This window comes from Geotrypetes seraphini, chromosome 2 (genome assembly GCF_902459505.1).
Source record: "Geotrypetes seraphini chromosome 2, aGeoSer1.1, whole genome shotgun sequence".
Lineage (NCBI taxonomy): Eukaryota > Metazoa > Chordata > Amphibia > Gymnophiona > Dermophiidae > Geotrypetes > Geotrypetes seraphini.
The window spans coordinates 56,237,282-56,260,753 of NC_047085.1; the positions used below are offsets into that span (position 1 = coordinate 56,237,282).

Here is a 23,472-nt window from a genome sequence, read left to right on the forward strand (position 1 = left end):
GCAGAGTGTACTCTGTTGACCACTTGGAAAAGAGGAATTCGCAATCGCAAGAAGTGGGTGACCCACTGTAGAAACAGAATGTATCTTCAAATCACCAAGCCTGTCTGGCATGAGGAAGCATAAGAAGCATCCACCCAAGTCCTAGTCCTCATTCGGGGCACTGGAACAGGTTTAAGCATTCCAAAGACCAAGAGGCACTGCAGAACATCAGGAAGGAACCTGGGTACTTCCAGGAAGTGGCTGCCTTCACAGATCTACCTGTGTTTCTCTGTGAAGCTGCAGTCCTGTTTTGCAGGACTGTGTCCTTTTCTCCGACAGTGGACCACTGGGGAGGGGTCTTAAGGCACTGACGCCATCGACAAATTAAGTTTAAGCAAACTTTAAATGCAAAAAAATAAGAAACTGAAGCAGAGCAACAGCAAAAGACTTCTGCCCAGACTGTTTGCAGAAACTAAAACCGATTTTACCACTAGGGGGTGTGAAACATTGAAAAATATGTGAATTCCTGCAATACCCAGACTGCAGGTTGGGATTGAACACCTAGCATATGGAATCCAGAAGGGACGTAACAGAATGTACTATTGTAAAAAGCTCACGGGGGTGACAATTCTCGAGATTAAAGAGCTAAACAGATTTCCAAACTCTCAGCACACACAAATAAAATCCACAATTGAGTGTACAAAGAAAACAGATTTAACCAAATGCATCACATCTGCGTCCTGGAAAATCTCAGAACTTCAAGTGCAGCACAGAATTCCATCACATCAACACAGGGCAACTTTTATCAATAAAATTCATAAACAAATGGAGTGAATTAACAGCATGGGTACCAAGTTTCATCATGCCATTAATTTTGTATACCACCTGTTAAGGAAGTGGTGACTAGCAAACCACTTTGACCTGTTTTGCAAATGAGGTGGTACAGCAAATCTTTAACATATTATACATTAATGAAACTGTCAGAGAAAAATGGGAGTTTAAAAAGTAGCAAGTGAAAACTAATAATTTTATTTCAAATACAGTGGTACCTTGGATTACGAGCATAATCCGTTCCAGGAGCATGCTCGTAATCCAAAATGCTCGTTTATCAAATCAAAGTTCCCCATAGAAAATAGTGGCAACACTGACGATTCGTTCCAAAACCCAGGGTCTGTACCTGTCGGGTGCCAGGTGCTGCAGCGCCGTCTCCTCTGTCCACCTCCTCCTCCGTTATCCGAAGAAGAACCCCACAGTGCGGCTTCGGGAGGGATGCCTCTAATGTCCGCCAGCTGCCGGAGAACCCCGCAGTGCCGCTTCAGAGGGATGCCTCCTCCATCCGTCGGCCAGCCCTCCACGTCGGATGCCCCCCCGCATGCTGGAGAGCCCCCCACCCAAGCCCATACAGCCGAGCGCCGCCCCACCCGCACGCCGCGCATGACAGCACAACGCCGATGATTGACGCTGTGCGCGTTACACGCAACGCGCAGGCGGGACGGCACCCGGCTACGCAGGCCCACACAGAGGTCCTCCAACCTGCGGAAGGCACCCGACGTGGAAGGCTGGCCAGAAGACGGAAGAGGAAACCCCCGAAGCGGCGCTTCCTGGCCTGTAAGTGCTCATTTATCGGGGCAGTGCTCAGTTTGCGAGTCAAAAGTTTTGCTGAGTGTTTTGCTCGTCTTGCAAAACACTCGCAAACCGAGATTCCACTGTACCACTTTTCTCTTACCAGTCTCCTGTCTTTGAGCACTAAGCAGGAAAGTCAACCAGGCATGGAGCAGCAGCCTAGCACAGTGCTCCTCAACCCAATCCTTCAGTCCCATCATGTTTTCAGGATATCTACAATGAATATGCAAGAGACAGATTTGCATATCAAGGAAGCAGGGCATGTAAATCTCTCTCATGCATATTCATTGTAGATACCCTGAAAACTTGATGGGACTAGGGCCTAGATTCTCTAAAAGTCATGTTAAAAACCAAAGGGCCACTGTCGCAGCTCTTATTGTAGCGATTTTTAAAAAACAAGTCATTCTCCCAAAAACGCTCATGCAAATGAGTTTGGCAGAGAGTAGCGAAGCTTTGCTAAACTTGCATGTGCCCATCGCTTGCGAAAGCGGTGGGCACATGCACAGAATAAAGGCAAAAAACCAAACAAAAAACCCCCAACAAAAAAAATGAGCTGCAAGTAACCCTGCACCCGACAGCAGGAGAGAGGCCCACTCTCTCCTGTCACCAAACAACAAAATACCCTACACCCCCCTTGGCAGCGGGAGAGATGCCCAATCTCTCCTGACGCCAAGAAACACCCACTGGCAGTGGGAGAGATGCCCAATCTCTCCCGGCACCGACATCCACCTCCCAATCCCCTTCGGCAGTGGGAGAGATGCCCACACTCTACTGCTGCCACGCAACACATCCTCTCCCCCTTACCTTACTTTCAGATAGAGGGCCTTCCCCGGTGCATCCTGGGATGCACTGGGGAGGGACCTGAGGCTCTAATTGGCACAGGTTGTTTAAGATCCTCCTATTGGTGGGATCTTTTGCGCCTGGGCTAGAGCCTTAGGCCCCTCCCCTGTGCATCCCAGGATGCACCATGGAGGGAAAGGCCCGCCATTTTGAAGAAGTGGGCCAACTGGCCAGCCATCTGAAAGTAAGGTAAGGGGGAGAGGGTGTGTTGCATGGTGGCGGTAGAGTGTGGGCATCTCTCCCGCTGTTGAGGAGGGTTGAGGGGGATGTCTGTTGGCAGTGGGAGAGATTGGTCATCTCTCCCACTGCCAATGGGTGTTTTTTGGCATCTCTCCCGCTACCAGGGGTGGGGGGATTATCAGGTCAGTTGGCGCAGGAGAGATTGGGCATCTCTCCCGCTGCCGAGGGGGGTGTAGGGTGTTTTGTTGTTTGGTGGCGAAGAAATTAGGTTCTTAACTGCTAATTTTTTTTCTTTCAGTCCCTCCAGACTGGCACAGAAACTGATGGGTAATAGCTTACCACGACCAGCAGGTGAAGACTTGAGACACAAACTTCTGGCTGTAGTACAATTGAGCTGTCCAGTCCCAAGTACAATCAGTCTGATGAATAGCCAAGCAGAACTGTGAACTATAACAGCAACAGCACTCCCAGAAGGAGAATAGCAACTAACAGAGAAATCCTATTGGCTATTGATTACAATAAGATGAACCAAACGCCGCTGTTCTTTTAATTTCCCCTAACAACCCAGACAAAAAGAAACAGCAGAAAAAGACCATACTCTTCGTGCAAAACTCCAAATAAAACGACAGGGCAGGGTCTGTCTGTGCCAGTCTGGAGAGACTAAAAGAAAGAAAGAAAGAAAGAACATTTTTTATCGTCTCTACAGACCAGCACAAAACCGATTGGACGTACCAAAGCAGTACCCATCATGGGTTGGACCCCTGAAGGGCCGCCACAAGAACACGCTCACTGAACACCAACATAGTAGTGTCACACAAAAGAATGGAGAGAAACCCAAACCACAGCTTTACGGATGTCCACCGGAGGTACAAGAGAATAATAATAATAATAATAATAATAATTTTATTCTTATATACCGCCATACCCGGAGAGTTCTAGGCGGTTTACATCAGTTACAGTAGTATCTGCGTTGACACGCAGATTTACAAACAGTTTGAACAATTTTAAACAATTTATCAGCAGTACACAATTTATCAGGTAGAAACAAATGTAAGAGCGGGGTTTACAGCATTTTATCATGTAAAGACAATTTATCCGATGTAAATAGTTTATTGGATATAAGCAGTGTTAATCGAACTTAACAGAGGATGACTGGCGGAGGGGAGATGGGGGAGAGGGGAGCAATTAAGGGGGGGAAGAGCGGGGGTGGGTGGGGGGGGTGTAGTAATGTAAGCGGGGGGGGGGGGTTGTTAGGGGTCTTGTTTGCCGAATAGGTGGGTTTTGAGTGATTTTCTGAAGCCGAGGTAAGTGGGGGCCTCGAGTATCATTTGTGCAAGCCATGGGTTGAGCTTAGCTGCTTGGAAGGCGAAGGTTTTGTCTAGGAATCTTTTAAGGTGGCAGAGTTTTAGAGACGGGAAGGCGAACAGCTGAATTCTACGGGATTTCTTGTTTGTGTTGTAGAGGTTAAAGTGAGAATTAATGTAACTTGGTGCTGAACCATTTATCGATTTGTAGCAGAAGCATGCAAATTTAAAGAGGACTCTAGATTCAAATGGCAGCCAGTGAAGTTGGTGGTAGAAGGGGGTGATGTGTTCCCATTTCTTAAGGCCGAAGATGAGACGCACCGCGGTATTTTGGATTATTTTTAGTCTCATGGTGGTTTTCTTTGTGGCGTTGAGGTATATGATGTTGCAGTAGTCAAGGATGCTGAGGATGGAGGATTGTACAAGTAGGCGAAAAGAGGTGTCGTCAAAGTATTTTTTTATGGTGCGGAGTTTCCACAGTACGGAGAAGCTTTTCCTGACCATGAGATCGGTGTGGTTTTCTAAGGATAGATTTTTGTCCAGAGTGACTCCCAGTATCTTTAGCGTGGGCTCGAGGGGGAAAGTTTGTCCTTTTAGTTGAATTGAAGTGTCCTTGATTTTGTCCTTGGGGGTGGCTAGGAAGAATTTTGATTTGTCGGGATTGAGTTTCAGTCTAAAAGATAACATCCAGAGTTCGATCTGGTTGAGAATGTTTGTAATGTAGTTGAGTCGTTCTTGTGAGAAATTGGTTAGTGGGATGGCTATTGTGATGTCGTCTGCATAGATGAAAGATTTAAGTTTGAGGTTGTGTAGAAGGTTCCCTAGGGAGGCTAGGTAGATATTGAACAGGGTGGGTGACAGGGGGGAGCCCTGAGGGACCCCGCAGGTATTGTCCCAACTATATGAGAACCGCCCAAGTGGAACGAGCCTGACCCAAAGTGGAATGGCTTTGAGAAATTCTGGAACAGGTTTTTTTTGAAGTAGGTATGCTGAAGCGATAGCCTCCTTGATCTATCGCGCAATGGTAGCCTTAGAAACACCGCCCTCCTTACAAGGACCCACTAAGACAGGGGTGTCCAATGTCGGTCCTCGAGGGCCGCAGTCCAGTCGGGTTTTCAGGATTTCCCCAATGAATATGCATGAGATCTATGTGCATGCACTGCTTTCAATGCATATTCATTGAGGAAATCCTGAAAACCCGACTAGACTGCAGCCCTCGAGGACCGACATTGGACACCCCTGCGCTAAGAGGACAAAAAGAGGATCCACGTTCCGGAACTCCAGGTCTGCTGAACATAAGAGTGAAGGACCTTACAGACATCCAATTTGCGCAACTGCCTCTGTCCCAAAGAGCCCTCCCGACTACCAAACATAGAAACATAGAAATAGCCGGCAGATAAGGGCCACGGTCCATCTAGTCTGCCCACCCTAATGACCCTCCCCTACCTTTCTCTGTGAATAGATCCCACGTGTCTATCCCATTTGGCCTTAAAATCAGGCACGCTGCTGGCCTCAATCACCTGTAGTGGAAGACTGTTCCAGCGATCAACCACTCTTTCAGTGAAAAAGAATTTCCTGGTGTCACCTCGCAGTTTCCCGCCCCTGATTTTCCACGGATGCCCTCTTGTTGTCGTGGGACCCTTGCAAAAGAAGATATCTTCCTCCGCCTCGATGCGGCCCGTAAGATACTTGAACGTCTCGATCATGTCTCCCCTCTCTCTGCGCTCCTCGAGCGAGTATAGCTGTAATTTGTCAAGCCGTTCTTCATATGGAAGATCCTTGAGTCCCGAGACCATCCGGGTGGCCATTCTCTGCACCGACTCCAGTCTCAGCACATCCTTGCGATAATGTGGCCTCCAAAATTGCACACAGTATTCCAGGTGGGGCCTCACCATGGATCTATACAATGGCATAATGACTTCCTCCTTACGGCTGACGAAACCCATTCGTATGCAACCCATTATTTGTCTTGCCTTGGATGAAGCCTGCTCCACTTGATTGGCAGACTTCATGTCCTCACTGACGATTACCCCCAAGTCTCGTTCTGCTACCGTTTTTGCTAGGATCTCGCCATTAAGGGTATAAGACTTGCATGGATTTTGGCTGCCCAGGTGCATAATTTTGCATTTTTTGGCATTGAAGTTGAGTTGCCATGTCCTAGACCAGCGCTCCAGCAGGAGTAGGTCGTGCATCATGTTGTCGGGCATTGAATCTTCGTCTGTTGTGCATTTGCCCACTACATTACTTAGTTTGGCGTCATCGGCGAATAATGTTATTTTACCTCGAAGCCCTTCTGCCAAGTCCCTTATAAAGATGTTGAATAGGATTGGGCCCAAGACTGAGCCCTGTGGCACTCCACTGATCACCTCCGTCATTTCGGAGGGGGTGCCATTCACCACCACCCTTTGAAGCCTACCTCCAAGCCAGTTCCCAACCCATTGCGTCAATGTGTCACCTAATCCTATAGAACTCATCTTGCCCAGCAACCTGCGGTGTGGTACGCTATCGAATGCTTTGCTAAAGTCCAGGTACACGATGTCTAGGGACTCCCCAATATCCAGCTTCTCCGTCACCCAATCAAAGAAGCTGATCAGGTTGGATTGGCATGATCTCCCCTTAGTAAATTCATGTTGTCGGGGATCCCGTAGATTCTTTTCATCCAGGATTTTATCCAATTGGTGTTTGATTAGAGTTTCCATTAGTTTGCTCACTATCGATGTTAGACTCACTGGTCTGTAGTTTTCTGTCTCCATCTTTGAGCCTTTCTTGTGGAGTGGAATGACGTTAGCCATCCTCCAGTCCAACGGGACGCTGCCTGTACTAAGGGAGAGGTTGAAGAGCGCGGACAGTGGCTCCGCCAAGACATCACTCAGTTCCCTAAGCACCCTGGGGTGCAGGTTGTCCGGCCCCATTGCTTTGTTAACCTTGAGCTTTGACAGCTCACCGTAGACACTGCTGGGCGTAAACTCAAAGTTACTAAAAGGGTCAACTGAGCCAACCCTTGTCTGTAGCTGAGGGCCAAGCCCCGGCGCTTCTCGGGTGAAGACTGAGCAGAAGTATTAATTTAATAGTTGGACTTTTTCCGAATCCTTATCCACATAGTCTCCGTCTGGATTCCTAAGACTTACAATCCCGCCTGAGTTTTTTCTTCTGTCACTGATATATCTGAAGAAGGATTTATCTCCCTTCTGGATGTTCTTTGCCAGAGACTCTTCCATGTGGAATTTAGCCTCTCTGACTGCTGTTTTGACGGCTTTTGATTTGGTCAGGTAGTCTGCTCTAGAGTCCTGCTTCCCTGATTTTTTGTAAGAGATGAATGCTTTTTTCTTCTCCTTGATGAGGTCTGAGATCTCCGCAGTAAACCACTGTGGCTTATTGTTCCTTCGCCGTTTACTTACTGATTTAACATAGCGGTTTGTTGCTTCTTGTATGGTGGCTTTCAAAGTCGACCACATTTCTTCCACATTATCAGTTTCTGCTTGGCTTTGTAGCGCCTGGTGAACGAAGTCTCCCATTTCTTTGAAATGTGTCCTTGAATTTGAGGACCTTGGTCAGTGTGGTAGATTTAGTGAAACCTTTCCTGAGATTGAACCATACCATGTTGTGGTCACTGGAGGCCAATGTGTCGCCCACCGAGACCTCTGTGACACTTTCTCCATTGGTAAGTATCAGGTCCAGTATTGCCTGATCCCTTGTTGGTTCCAACACCAGTTGCCTGAGTCTTGCTCCCTTCATAGTGTTTAATAGCCTCCTGCTGCTGCCGGAAGCAGAGGTAAGTGTAACCCAATCCACATCAGGCATGTTGAAGTCACCTAGCAATACTGTGTCCCCACGCAAGGTGATATTTTCTATATCTCCGATTATTTCCATATCCAGGTCATCCTGTTGTCTTGGGGGTCTGTAAATTATGCCAAGATACAAGCATTTGTCTTTCCCTCTGGCCAAATTAACCCAAAGGGATTCCCCAGTATACTGGACATCTGTGATTCTCGTGACCTTAATGTCATCTTTAGTATATAATGCTACACCTCCTCCCATTCTGCCCTCCCTGTCCCGGCGAAGCAAGTTGTAACCCGGTATGACCATATCCCACCCGTGGGAGTCTGTGAGCCAGGTCTCGGATATCGCCACCACATCCAGGTCGGCATTCCTTATTTGTGTTTCCAATTCCAGGATCTTGTTTCCTAAACTGTGTGCGTTGACGTACATAGCCCTCCATGTTGTATTTTTGTTACGTCTCAATGGGGATATTTCTGCTTGAGCTATTTGAACACCTTTAGCATTGTTTGCGTTATTTGTGCTTTCCTTAGGCCCAGAACTACAATGTGTATTCCCCATATACCCAGAACTACAGTGTGTACTCCCCTTAGACCCAGAATTACAATGTGACCCATAAATATGATGTGACCCTACTCCCGACTTGAAAGTGTGTGCACTCACCCCCGACCCAGAATTTTGGTGACTACTTACCTCAGCCTCAAAAAAGTATTGGCAGTTTAGTTCGCCAGGTATGTTGTTTATGCCTGTACCCTCCCCCGACTTACCTAGTTTAAAGCCCTGTGGAGAAGGCGGGCTAGACGGTGTCCAAGGACATTCTTCCCTCTTCAAAGACCAAAAGGACCAAAGACTGGGTAACATAAAAAGACAAAAACCACCTTTGGCAGAAAGAGGGAACCAGCAGCAGCACGACCTGCTCCCTAGAGAACTCCCGGAAGGGAGGCCTACATGAAAAGGCCTGCAGTTCGGAAACGTGTCTCATAGAAGTAATGGCCACTAGGAAGACCACCTTAAGAATAAGATCCTTCAACGTGCAGGAGCCAAGAGGCTTAAAAGGAGGGCACACAAGCACGGAAAGAACCAGATTGAGATCCCAGGCTGGAACTGAAGGCCGCACTGGAGGACGAAGCAATTTTGATGCCCTCTAAAACCGAACCACATCCAGAGAAGAGGCTAAACGCCAACCATGCAACATATCACAAAATGCAGACAAAGCCGCATGACGAACTCGGATGGAGCACCAGGCAAAGCCCCTGTCCAGACCATCCTGCAAGAACTCCAAGATATGAGACAAAAAAATGCAAAAGGAAACCACACCATGCGTGGAACCCCACTCTTCAAAGAGACACCAAACTCGCACATAAGCTTGAGAAGTGGAAAGTCTCCAGAAACCCAAGAGGATGGAGATCACCTTATCTGAATAACTTTTTTTACTTAGGCATTCCCTGTCAAGAGCCAAGCCGTAAGACAAAAGGGACCCGGATCAAACAATGGAATGGGACCCTGCGTCAGATGGTCAGACAAGAGGGGCAGTGGAAAAAGACCTGCCATGAGAAGACAAACCAGATCTGCATACCATGAGCGCCTGGGCCAGTCCGGATCCACCAACATTACACGGCTGATGTGACGAGCAATGCGAAGGACTCTGCCCACCATTGGCCACGGGGGAAAAAAAACATACAGAAGTCCATCTGTCAGCCAAGGCTGCACCAGAGCATCCAGCCCCTCGGCCTGGTAATCTCTGTGCCAACTGAAGAACCTTGGCGCTTTGGCGTTGACACTCGTGGCCATCATGCCCATGACTGGCCGACTCCAAGCCTGCACAATCAACTCGAAAGCCACAGGACCTAGACACTACTCGCTGGGATCGAGCACGTGACGACCGAGGTAGTCCGCCTGGACATTCTCCACTCCCGCTTTGTGGGAAGCCGAGATGTCCAGAAGATGAGTCTCTGCCTAAGCCATGAGCAGAGAAGCCACTAGACGACTTTTGGTTCCCCCTTGATGACTGATGTAAGCCACCGCTGTGGCATTGTCCAAGAGAATATGAACTGATTTGCTCTTCAGCAATGTCTGGAACACTAGTAATGCCAACCAGATGGCTCTGGTCTCCAGAACAATGATCGACCAGGACGCCTCCTCCGGAACCAGCTGTCCTAAGCCGAGCGACCAAGACACTGAGCACCCCAAACAAGGAGACGGGCATCCATGATAAGCACCGTCCACTGAAGCTGATCCAGACTCACTCTCTGCACCAGACTGGAAGTCTGTTGCCACCAGTGGAAGCTGCGATGAACTAACTCCTGAAGGGGAACGTGAGAGTCCAGATCGTACATCTGTGGTGACCACCGTAGAAGAAAAGCATACTGAAGTGGGCGCATGTGAGCCCAAGCCCACATCCAGGGAGGCTGCCATCGACCTCAATACCTGTAGAAAATCCTGCACTCGGGGACACAGACACCAACTGGCTCTTGGACAAGAGGGTTAAGCCAAGGGAACCTGTCACCAGGAGTGGGATCCCTAGGATAGTAGACTTGGGGGTGGGTCAGTACAGTGGGCAGACCTGATGGGCTATGGCCCTTATCTGCCGTCATCTTCTATGTTTCTATGACCATCCACCCCAAAAACTGCAGGAACTCCACAACCCGAGTTGTAACTGGGAAGCTCTCCTGAAAGGACTTTGCTCGAATCAACCAGTCGTCCAGAAAGGGATGAACCAGGATGCCTTCTTTGCGTAAGGTCATCACTGCAACAACCACCACCATAATCTTGGTGAAAGTTCGCGAAGCCGTGGCCGACCAAAAGGAAGCAAACAAAACTGATGGTGCTTTCCCAAAATCACAAGCAAAGGAAACACTGATGGGAGGCCTGAATCAGAATACGCAGGTAGGCCTCCGTCAGATCGAGGGAAGTCAGGAATTCTCCAGGCTGGACCACCAGAATGACAGATCTCAGGGTCTCCATGTGCAAAGATGGAAACCGGAGCACCCTGTTGACACCTTTCAGATCCAAAATGGGCCGAAAACACCCCTGTTTCTTGGGCACTACAAAGTAAATGGAATACCTGCCGATGTGAACCTCCTGAGGGGGCACTGGGACCACCACTTTGAGGTCAAGCAACCTTTGCAGTGTTTGACGAAAAGTCTGCTTCTTCCAAGCTGTCTGACAAAGAGAAGAGAGGAAACTATCTTGCAAGGGCCGGGAAAACTCCAGAGCATAACCATCCTGAATTTCTTCCAGGACCTACTGATCTGTTGTGATCTCGGCCCACCCCTGGTTAAATTCCCGCAACCGGGCTCTCACCAGCACCAGGGGAAGGTCTGCAAGGAGTCAGTGGGCTGGGCGGGCAGTGGAGGGATCTCCAGAGTCACGACCCTCCTACCGGCGGGCACCCCGAAAGGACTATATGCGCTGAAAGAAATGGCCCTTGGAAGGAAAATAAGCCCCCGCACATGGTATTGACAAAAATCACGCAAATGCCCCCGGGCAATGCCACCCCGCAAAGGCGGGAGAGAATGGTCCTCAGGAAGACGGGACACCTTAGAGTCAAGTCAAGGCTTGACAAGCCAACTTGTCCAAATCCTTGCCAAGCAAGAAAGAATCCCAAAAGTGAAAATTTATTAAGCTTAGCCTTCGACGGCGTATCTGCTGATCAACTCCAGAGCCACAGGGTATGGTGACAAGCCACTCCAAGAGCCGTGGACTTGACCGAAGCCCACAGCAGATCATACATGGCATCCGAGAGATAAGAAGCGCCCAGCTCAATTTTAGCAACCTTCTGATCCACCAAGGACCAGTCAAGAACATGCTCGGACCACGGGAAACAAGCTCGGACCACCAAACAACCACACATCGTTGTATGGACCGCCAGGGCAGCCACATCAAAACTTTGCTTAACCGTTTCCTATCGTGTGTCCCGGATGATGGGACATTCCAAAAATGACATAGACAAAGGATAAACAGTCTGTATGGACTAAAAGAGCCAGGAACATAAAATATTTGAATTTACAGACTTATGACTTATTTACATTATGTTTACAATAGCTGTAAATGATAACGGTGAATACAAAACTTTGCTAAACTAATTACGATTGGAACCAGTGTAACGTAAAATTTATTACGATAGGAAAAGGTTAAGAAGACTCCAACCTATGATCCTGAGAGTTCAGCAAGGTTGATCCCCCTTCAACTGGCACCGTATGCCGACATGCGATGGCCGAGGCCACCGCATCAACCACAGGAAACTTCAAGGTATTGCTATCCCCATCAGGAATGGGATATAGCCGAGCCATGGACCGCGCCAAACGAAAAGGCACTTTCCATTACACTTGTACATCCCAAATATCTTGAAGCATGGGAAAAGAACGGGAGGCCAAATGGATCTCCCGAAGCAAGGGGTTCACCACATGCGTGGGGAGGGGGCTCTTTCACATCTTCCTCAAAGCGCAAAACCAATGAAACCTAAAGAATAAGCTCCTATAGCTCTTCCCACTGAAAAATGTGCACAACCAACGAATCCTCGGCAGCCGACATCTCAACAAAACACATGTCCATGTTATCCGCACCCTCCCCCCCCCTCCGAGAGGATCTTGGGGATCCAACAGGGGTCTAAGTCCTCATCAGACGAAAATGCATCTACAAATAGAAAAGCCTCATCCCACGAGACCCGCGTCCGCTTGGACGAAGATGGAGGGACTGGGCCGAAGCCGACGCCGAGGGGGGAAGAACGGGGGTGGACATGGAAGGCAAAAGCCAACTGGAAAAACCAGAGACCTTCGGGGAAAAAACAAGACCCCCCAGCTGCCTGTAAATAAGCCTTGCACATGGCTAAAACAAAATCTGGTGCAAACTCCCTTGGCAGCAAAGCAGGACTCACTGCCAAAGCAGGAGACCCAGCACAAACTTGTTCCTGTCTCTAAGATAGGGGGGAAGGTCACCTGAGGCCACAACAAGATAGTGATGGTTCCCATCAAAAAAATACCCACCAAAAAAAATTCCCACGAGGCCTGCAGCAGTAAAGAGACCTGAACAGACCTAGCCGCTAAAGCAGGCAAGCCGGCAGCCGCGAAAAGGGAGTCCCCAGCACTATCGGCGGTAAGGGAAACCTCATTTCCCTGACTGTCGGCGGCTGAGGATATCCTTGTGTGGGTGGTAGGGGAAGCCCGGGCTTCCCTGCTGCTGATTTGCAGTGCATGCATGAAGGGGAATCATGCTTGCTGGCACCCAAAGCTGACAAGGATTCCCCTTCGTGGTGGCTGATGCACTTGGTGCACATGCCGGCCACATCGACCACATGCCTGGAACACAATGAGCCCTTTATCAGCTTAAAACAGTGCTGTCACTGTACCAGCACCCCTGGACCAGTCGCTGATTTTTGTCACTAAAAGCAGACCCAGCTCTTGGATCGCGGCAGGAGGGTACCCATCCCCTCCTGCCTACCCCAACAGCCCCCCCGACGATCGCAGCAGGAGGATATCCAACCCCTCCTGCCAGCTCCCCAACAGCCCCCCTATGATCACTGGTAGGAGGGTGCCCAACCCCTCCTGCCGGCACCCCCAACGGCCCCCTATATCGCCAATAGGAGGGTGCCCAACCCCTCCTGCCGGACCCTCCCCCAACAAACCCCGCCATCCCGAAACACCACCCTTAGTCTTACTTTCCAAGTTGGACCGGACAGCTCCTCGCTCGTCTGGCCAGCAGGCCTGCCTCCGTCCAAATGAGGCGGGCCCGCCCCTCCCCTCCCCTGCCTAACCCACAGGATCCTAGGGCCTGATTGGCCCAAGCACCTAAGGCCCCTCCTATAGCGGGAGTGGCTTTAGGTGCCTAGACCAATCAGGCCCTAGGATCCTGTGGGTTGGGCAGGGTAGGGGCGGGCCCGCCTCATTTGGACGGAGGCAAGCCTGCTGGCCATACGTGTGAGGAGCCGTCCGGTCCAACTTGGAAAGTAAGACTAAGGGGGTTCCGGGGTGGGAGGGTTCGTTGGAGGGGGGGGTCCAGCAGGAGGGGTTGGGTACCCTCCTGCCGGCGATCTTAGGGGAGGCCATTGGGAGGACCGGCAGGAGGGGTTGGGTACCCTTCTGCTGCGATTGTCGGGAGGGCCGTTGGGGGGGGTCTACAGGAGGGGTTGGGTGCCCTCCTGCCGTGATCGCTGGGGGGAGGGGAGACTTGCAGCCGTAGCCGCGGTCACTATGCTAATCACAGCAGGGAGATCTTTGCCGCGATTAGGTACAGCGGCCGCGTCTACTTACCATGTAGGCTAACATTGTAAGCATTTAAAGTACATGTCGTGTTTGTTTTTGCATTGCTAGCCCCAGGGGTGGTGGAAGATTAGTGATTGAAAAACTGTATGAAAAATAACTATTTTAAATTTAGTGATCAAAATGTGTCAGTTTTGAGAATTTATATTAATTAATTTTTTCTCTGCGTGTTTTGTTTTTGTATAGTTATTAACTAATATTTAACTAAGTTTTAAAGAATGTTTCCTTTATACGTAAATAAAGAAAAGTATATAAAATCGTACCCGTTTGAGGCTTTTATGTATGCAGCGGTGACGGTGACGGGGCGGTGAATGGGGTTGCAGTGGCGGTGACGGGGCGGTGAATGGGGTGGCAGTGGCGGGTGACGGGGCGGTGAAGGGAATGGCGGTGACGGGGCGGTGCAGAGGATGGTGAGACGGGGACGGGGCGGTGACGGGGACCAATTTTTTCACCGTGTCATTCTCTACCCCTGATGAAGGGGTGTTTACCGAAACATGGACCGTGTCGGGTCCTTTGGTTTGGTTCAAGGTGGTAACATTAACCACATTCTTTATTTTGTTTTAATAAATTTAGCCTGCATCTTTGTACAGCTGTCTGCAGTTTTCTTTGTTTCTGATAACTGGAGTTAACACACTTGCTTGATAATGTGGAAATGCGCACTCTCCACCCATAATACGCCCCTCTCAAAAAAAAAACAACAACATTAAATTCTGTAATATGAAGTTTAGAAAAGGATCTCTACCTTCCCTCAAAAAGGAGAACACCCTCACAACAGATGCAAAACTACATTTAGCTTTTATTTGTGGCTCAAAACTCATCTCTTTCTCTTTAAATAATATACATAGTGGATAGCTAGACAGACTCCAAAAGACATCACTCACCTGCATATTAGCCTCTTAATAAAAGAAATCACCGATGCTAGGCATGTACAAATCTTAAAGAGGCGGAACTGAGCAATTGCCATGGCGAAAAGCTTGCCTGCTAAAAGAGGTGGGACAGAATACAGTTTAAAAAGATGTAATGTTCTAGAAATATTTAAATAAACAGTATGACTACTACTGACTTGGCATTTCCCAACCAGTAATTCCCATGACCAAAATAAATGCATATATACATACAAATTCAACACAATTAACAACAACCTCTTCCAATAAAAATACTGTAGATAGCACCAGAAAAATTTGCTTCAAGGGCCTCCCTTTTTCCTTTATTTTTTAACACTCTGATGGAGAACAGAGAAAGTGTCAGGATGCGGTTGGGAAAGGAACCTCGAGCCACCAAATGTACCCCCTCGGTGGTGGTTTACTGATAATCACTTTTTTTAAGCTCTGTCACATACATTTGGTCCTCCATCTATATCTATTTCACTTAATTTGTATATTCTCTTTCTGCTTTCCATTTCTTGTTCCTTTTTACTCTTAGACTATGGGCTCCTTTTACTAAGCTGCGGTAGCGTTTTTAGCGCGTGCTGTATATTAGCGCACGCTAAACGGAAAAACTAACACCAGCTCAATGGAGGTGTTAGAGTATAGCATGCACTAAAACCGCTAGCACAGCTTAGTAAAAGGAGCCCTATATCTTTGAGTGTATTTCTTTTATCACTTGTGAATCTTATTTGATGTAAATGTTTAACAACATATTTTGTTACATTTGTCCAACAATTTGCATGTTCCATTTGCTTTTAACTAATTGATTTTATTTTTTGCTTGATGTGATATTATTAGTTTATATTATGCATTTTACATTAACATGGTTATTATTTTCATTGTTTTTAATTTGTTATGGCTCAATAGACTCTTGACAAAACTATTGATTCCGAAACACTGTCAAGTGTCGAGTATACTTTATATCCGTGGCTGAATTATTAACATCTTATCATCATGACTCCTCTGTTGTACCCCCTTAAACCAGCACTGTTTAGTCCAGGGACTCCCCCAGCTCAACTGAACTGGGGAACCCAAAACAGGAGCTATATTGCAGATGAGACCAGGAGCTTGTGTATGGCCATTCACCGCCTGCTAAAGATAGAGATACACAAACTTAATAGGAAGCATACCATCCTATAAGACAGAGTTCAGTTCAGTGTTCTCTATCTATGCCTGCTAGTAGAGGTCACTCATGAGTCTCTGGACTTATCTGCTACAGATGCTAAAGAACCTTTTTTTGCTAGAAAAAAAATGCACTGGTTTAGAGTAGTCCCAGAGGACTAGGAAGGGCAAATGTGATCCCTCCCTCTAAACCAGTCCAGAACAAAAGTACAAATCATAAAATTGATAGAAGCTATCTAGACCTATGCTGCATATTCAAACTTTTCATATTCAGCACTGACCTGATAAAGGGAATATTAAATTATCAAAATCCAGTCACCAAAAATATTAAAACTTACATTACCTAGAAATTACATGTATAATGTGCCAGTACCACAAAGTTCAAGGCAACTCACAAAAAAACAAACAAAAAAACCCAAAACCTGAGCATTCTCAGGAATAAGGAAAAGGAAGTCATTAGTGGAGTGCCATAGGGATCTGTCCTTGGGCCAGTTTTTAAACATCTTTGAGAGTGATATTGCGAAAGGACTATCTGGTAAAACCCCTCTTTTACTAAGGCGCGCTAGCTGATTTAGCGCACACTAATGATTACCATGCACCCATTATATTCTATGGACGCGTCAGCATTTAGTGCACGCTAATCGTTAGGCGCACGCTAAATCAGTTAGTGCGCCTTAGTAAAAGGACCCAAAGTTTAGTATCATCCACAAAAAAGTAAAGTATATAATAGGGTAGACACCTCAGAGGGTGTGGGTAACACAAGGCGAGATCTAGCGAAGCTTGAAGAATATTATGGTAATTGGCAACTAAGATTTAATGCTAAAAAATGCAGGGTCATGCAAGTGCGCTACAAAAATCCAAGAAAATGGTATAGAATAGAGGGCAAATTACTTCTGTGTATGAAAGAAGAGTGGGACTTGGGGAGCAGAAAAGAAAATGCCCAATGATCTCAAGGTGGCAAAACAGGTAGAAAAGATGATGCTTAAAGCCAGTAGGATGCTAAGGTGCCTAGGGAGAGGACTGGCCAGTAAGAAAAAGGAGCCAATAGTGCCGTTGTATAAGACTCTTGTGAGACCCCATTTGGAATATTGTGTGCAGTTCTGAAGACTGCATCTTCAAAAAAGATATAAATAGGATGCAAAACTAGTTAGTAGTCTTTGTCATAAAGCATATAGGTACAGACCGAGACCTCAATATGCATGCTCTGGAGGAAAAGCAGGAGAGAAGGGATACGATAGAGACATTTAAATATCTCTGTGCTATTAATGCAGAGGTGGTGAGACACTTTCAAATGAAGGAAAATTCTGGCATAAGAGGACATAGGATGATAGGCTCAGGAGTAATCCAAGGAAATACCTTTTTACAGAAAGGGTCATAGATGCTTGGAATAGTCTCTCTCTAGAAGTGATGGAGACAAAAACTGTGTCCTAATTCAAGAAAATGTGGGACAGGCACTTGGGATCTTTTAGGAAAAGATGCTGCAGATCGGATGGGCCATTCCTTTATCTGCCATCATGTTTCTATGTTTCAGTTTACCGGTACCAATTTCTGAAAAAGAAAATCTTTTAAATCTTTATGAAACTGTTTATAAATTAGTTATAGATTTCAAAGACAAGAAAAATGCATTCCAATTTTTAACAGTTAAAAAAGTTAGATATGTAGAAAACAGTTTCTTATATCTAATCTTTACTATACCGTATTCGGATACTGAAGCATTTATAAGCTTTTCTCCAGTTCAAATTTTTTATTGAGATTTTGCAAATAAAAATACAAATAAGAAAAAAACCCACATATGCCACACAAAGCACAGTTACTTACCGTAACAGGTGTTATCCAGGGACAGCAGGCATATATTCTCACATGTGGGTGACGTCATCTACGGAGCCCCAGCGCGGACAGCTTTTCAAGCAAACTTGATTGAAGTTTCAAGTTTGCACACTGCACCACGCATGTGCTAGCCTTCTTGCCCACTAGAGGGCGCATCCCCACCTCGTGGTCCTCAGTTCCATATCATAGCAAAGAAAGCCATCCCCGGGGAGGTGGGCGGGTTGTGAGAATATATGCCTGCTGTCCCTGGATAACACCTGTTACGGTAAGTAACTGTGCTTTATCCCAGGACAAGCAGGCATGATATTCTCACATGTGGGTGACCTCCAAGCCAACCAAAAAAAAAGGGTAGGTGGGAGGATGGCAAATCATGAAAACAGGTTACGTAACACCGACTGGCCAAACCGGCCGTCGCTTCTGGACAAAGTGTCCAGACAGTAGTGGGAGGTGAACGTATGAACCGAAGACCAAGTGGCAGCTTTACAAATGTCCTCCATAGGCGTGGATCGGAGGAAAGCCACGGAAGCTGCCATCGCTCGGACTTTATGACCCGTAACTCGACCCGAAAGCGGGAGATCAGCCTGAGCGTAGCAAAAAGAAATACAAGCAGCTAACCAGTTTGACAAGGTGCGCTTCGAAACCGGGTGTCCTAAACGATTAGGATCAAAGGACAAAAACAATTGAGGAACCTTCCGATAAGACTTGGAGCGTTGAAGATAAAAAGCCAACGCCCTCTTACAGTCAAGCGTATGAAGCGCCGCCTCACCAGGATGAGAATGGGGCTTCGGAAAAAACACCGGAAGGACAATAGACTGATTGAGGTGGAAATCAGACACAACTTTAGGTAAAAATTTTGGATGAGTGCGAAGAACCACCTTATCATGATGAAATACCGTGAAAGGAGGATCCGCCACCAAGGACTGCAGTTCACTAATCCGACGAGCAGACGTGAGCGCAATCAAAAATACCACTTTCCAAGTGAGAAACTTAAGGTGCGACTTGTCGATGGGCTCAAAGGGAGGCTTCATCAGCTGAGCCAAGACCACATTAAGGTCCCACACCACCGGAGGAGGTTTCAGAGGAGGATGGACATTCACTAAACCCTTCATGAAACGAGTCACCAGAGGATGAAGAGAGAGAGAATGACCCTCAAGGTGCCGATGGAATGCAGCAATGGCACTGAGATGTACCCGAATTGAAGTCGTCTTCAGGCCAGACTCAGATAAATGTAATAGATAATCCAGAACCGAAGCCACAGGCACCGAACTCGGTTCCAGATGATTCAAAGAACACCAGGACGTAAACCTGGTCCACTTCTGGGCATAACAAAGCCGAGTCGAGACCTTGCGCGAGGCCTCCAAAATGTCCCTCACGGCCCGGGACACCGGAATCGAAGTCAGGGGGAGAGAAACCAAGCAGTCAGATGTAAAGACTGAAGATTGGGATGTAACAGCGAACCCCGACTCTGAGACAGCAGAGAGGGAAACACCGGCAGAAGCAGAGGTTCCCTGGCACTGAGTTGAAGAAGTAGGGAGAACCAGGGCTGCCTGGGCCAACGAGGCGCAATGAGGATCATGGAGGCTCCGGTCGATCTGAGATGAACCAGCGTTCTCAAAATCAGAGGAAACGGCGGGAACGCATAAAGGAACTTCCCCTCCCATTCGAGGAGGAAGGCATCCGCCTCGAGACGATCCTGGGAGTAAATCCGAGAGCAATAGAGGGGCAGTTTGCGAGTCTCCGGAGAGGCAAACAGATCCACCTGAGGAGTTCCCCAGCGGTCGAAGACCTCGCGAAGTACTCGGGAGTTCAGAGACCACTCGTGCGGCTGGAGAAGACGACTGAGTTTGTCTGCCAGCTGGTTCTGCTCTCCCTGAATGTAAACCGCCCGCAGGAATATGTTCTGGGAGATCGCCCATTCCCAAAGGCGAAGAGACTCGTGACACAGAGGCCAAGAGCCCGTACCCCCTTGTTTGTTGACATAGTACATCGCCAATTGGTTGTCGGTCCGCACGAGTACCACCTGGTCGTGCAGCAGGTGGACAAAAGCTCGCGCGGCCAGAAAAATGGCGCGAAGCTCCAGCACATTGATGTGACATCGACGGTCCTCGGCCGACCACAGACCCTGCGTCCTCAGGCCGTCCAGATGAGCTCCCCACGCGTACTCGGAGGAGTCCGTGGTCAGGACCTTGCTGTGAGGTGGAACGAGAAACAGCAAACCCCCGGACAGATTGGAAGAGCCGGTCCACCAACGGAGCGATCGACGTAAACAAGGAGTCACTGATATCCGGGAAGACACCGGATCGCGATCCTGCCGCCACTGCGACGCCAGAGTCCACTGCGCGAGCCGCAGGTGCAAGCGAGCGAAAGGCGTGACGTGAACCGTCGACGCCATGTGACCCAGCAAAATCATCATGCTCTGGGCCGACACCTCCGACTGCCCTTGACAGTGGCGGCTCCACCGAAGCAGAGCCTCCCGCCGAAGCGGGGGGAGAAAAGCGCGGAGGCGAACCGTGTCCAGCACGGCTCCAATGAATTGGAGAGACTGCGCCGGGCACAATTGAGACTTGGGAAAGTTCACTTCGAACCCCAGTTCCTGCAGAAGACTGATAGTCTGTTGGGTCGCTAAGATAACCCCCTCCCTGGACGGGGCCTTGATCAGCCAATCGTCCAGGTAGGGAAAGACCTGTAGACCCCGCGAGCGCAGGGCCGCCGCAACCACTACCATACACTTGGTGAATACCCGAGGGGACGACGCCAAACCGAAGGGAAGAACCCGATACTGCAGGTGCAAATCCCCGACTTGAAAACGCAAGAACCTGCGGCAAGCGGGATGCACCGGAACATGGGTGTACGCTTCCTTCAAGTCCAGGGAGCACATCCAATCCCCCTCCTCCAATAGCGGATAGAGAACCGGAAGCGATAACATACGGAACTTCTCCCGGACCAGGAACTTGTTGAGCTTCCGGAGGTCCAAAATGGGGCGCAAGTCCCCGGTCTTTTTTGGGACTAAAAAGTAACGGGAGTAAAACCCCTGGCCCATCTGATCGCGAGGTACCACCTCGACCGCCCGGAGGCTCAACAAGGCCCTGGCTTCTTCCAGGAGAAGGGCCAACTGGTTCCGATTGGGAGGGCAAGCCCCGGGAGGCAAGTCCGGAGGTGGACTGGAGAAGTTGAGCGAATAGCCCTCTGAGATTGTCCGGAGCACCCATGCGTCTGACGTAATCGCAGACCAGGCCCCGGCAAAGGCCGTCAGCCGACCCCCGATCGGGAGGGGGTGGCGCGATGTCACGGTGGGGGCCCGCCCCCGACCGCCCACCCCGTCAAAAGGACGGCGCGGCTTTGGCCGCCCCCTGCGCAACGGGCTTAGAGGGGCCACCTCTATTCTGTTGGGGTGGACGCCGAGGCGGCGGTCTGGAAAAGGCCGGCGTAGACTTCTGAGGATACCTTCTCGGGGGCTGCCGGAAGGGACGTTGGGTAGGGGCCTTAGGCTTCGGGCGCACCAGAGATGCCAGAGAGCGCTCCTGCTCGGAAAGCCGCTTGGTCGCCGCATCCAAAGAGTCGTCGAACAATTCCGACCCAACGCAAGGCAAGTTAGCCAGGCGTTCCTGCAAATGCGACTCCATCTCGAGGGTACGAAGCCACGCCAGCCGGCGCATGGCCACCGCACAGGCCGATACCCTCGAGGCAAGTTCAAACGCATCGTAGACTGCGTGGAATAAATAAAGGCGCAGCTGGGCCAGATTAGAGCTGAAGGTGGCAAACCTGTCCCTATGCGACTCTGGTATCACCTCACGAAAAGAGGGGAGGTCCTTCACCATCGTACGTAGGAATGACGAGTACGAAAAGGCGTAGTTCAGGACCCTCGTTGCCATGAGAGAGTTCGCATAGAGACGACGCCCGAATTTGTCTAAGGTCCGGCCCTCCCTACTCGGCGGGACCGCGGCCGAGACCCTGGAGGTCTGCGATTTCTTAACCGCCGATTCCACTAGGAGCGAATTGTGAGAAAGTTGGCCCTTCTCGAACCCCTTGATGGGGAGGGTGCGATACTTCGACTCCATTTTGGAGGGGACCACAGCGACCGTCAAGGGAGCCTCAAGATTCCTCAGGAAGGTCTGACAGAGGACCTTGTTAACCGGAAGGCGCGGGGATTCCCGAGGTGGGGCAGGAAGATCCTGCTCCTCTAAAAACTCCTTGGTGTAAGTGGACCCTTCAGACAAGTCTACACCCAAAGCCGCCGCCATATCCTGCACGAACCTCGTAAAAGAGGAAGGTTTAGCAGGAGGAGAGGGAGACCGAGACTTCCCGGCGGAGCCGAAGGGAGAGGCCTCGTGAGAATATCTGGGCTCCCTACAGGACCCCGACCCCAACGAGGCACAGTCCTGCGACCTCGACGGAGTCGGAGACCGGGTGCGTCTAAAGGAACCCCTCGGGGATCCCCCCGGGGTCCGAGGCACCGAAGCCCGACCCTTCGGTCCCGGCGAGGAGGCCCGGGAGCTCTCCCTGGCCGGAGACCGGAACAAGATTGGATTATCCACCCGCAGGTCCCTCACCTGCAAGGCATCGGCCCCGGCCGGCGACGAGCGACCGCGCCGCCGAGGCGAGGCCCGAGACCGCATGGCCTTCCTCGGACGGCGCCTCGCCCGAGACCTGCCCGAGGGCGATGAACCCCGCGAGGACTCCGAGGACGAAGACGAGATCCTCCGCACCTGGCGCACCTTGTCTTTTGGGCGCACGCTATGCTCCGGCGGACCCCGCGAAGCCGGGTCCGAGGGTACTGCCGAGGTCGAGGCCGTGGGCGCCTCGGGAGCCGAAGCCCCGGTACCCGAGGCCGAGGTCGTCAACTGCGGGGCCACCGAGGCCGAAGCAGCCGAGGCCGAAGCCTGCTGCAGATGTTCAATGGCCCCGGTGAGCTCCGAGGCGATTAACGCCCGGAGCAAGTCTTGGAACACCGGGATTGACATTCCCTGTGGCAAGACCTGCCGCTGCTCCTCAGAGGGCGACCTCGGTCTCGAGTATTCCCTCGGGGCGGCGGACGCGGGCATCTTGGTTTTAACAGAGTTGGACCCTCCCGCCGAAGAGCCCGAGGATGGCTTTTTGGACGATCCTGGAGCTGAGGAGGGAAGTGGAGACTTACCCGAGGCCTTGGATGAGGCCGGCTGCTTCGATGGCAACGAGGCCCGAGGCGAAGCCGATGGTCCCGAAGCTGAGGTCGAGGCCGATGTCGAGGCCGAGGTCAAGGCCGGGGCCGAAGCCGAGGCCGAACTCGAGGCCTTCCCGGGAGGGGACTCGACAGAGAAAAGTTCTGCCATGCGGGCTTTGCGGCGTTTGAGTGCCCGCTTCTGGAAGGTGGCACACTTCTCGCAGGACGCTGTCGGGTGTTGGGGCCCCAAGCACCTCAAACAGCACCTGTGCGGATCAGTAATCGATAGCAGCCGTTCACAGCGCCCGCACTTTTTAAAGCCCGTTACGGGCCGGGACATGGGCCCAAGAGAGGCCGGGAACAAGCGAGGTTCCTCGGCCACGGCTACCGGGAGCCCCCGGTAGCGACGAAATCGAAAGTTTTTTTTTTTTTGAAAAGAAAGGAAAAAAAAAAAGAATAAACAAGACAAAAAAACGCAGCGACCGCGTGAAATACCC

At 49.8% G+C, this 23,472-nt stretch overlaps 1 protein-coding gene across 2 annotated transcripts in view; it reads right to left on the bottom strand.

Moving 5' to 3' along the window:
* EBAG9 (estrogen receptor binding site associated antigen 9) overlaps window positions 1-23,472 on the bottom strand; it is a 65,955-nt gene that overhangs the window by 35,890 nt on the left and 6,593 nt on the right. The window contains exon 2 of one of the 2 annotated variants that reach the window (XM_033933055.1): window positions 14,842-14,938. In XM_033933055.1, coding sequence (XP_033788946.1) covers window positions 14,842-14,924 — 83 coding nt within the window. In that variant the 5' untranslated portion in view covers window positions 14,925-14,938. Of the gene's footprint in view, window positions 1-14,841; window positions 14,942-23,472 lie in introns of both variants that reach the window. The other variant, XM_033933054.1, reaches the window with a different exon arrangement.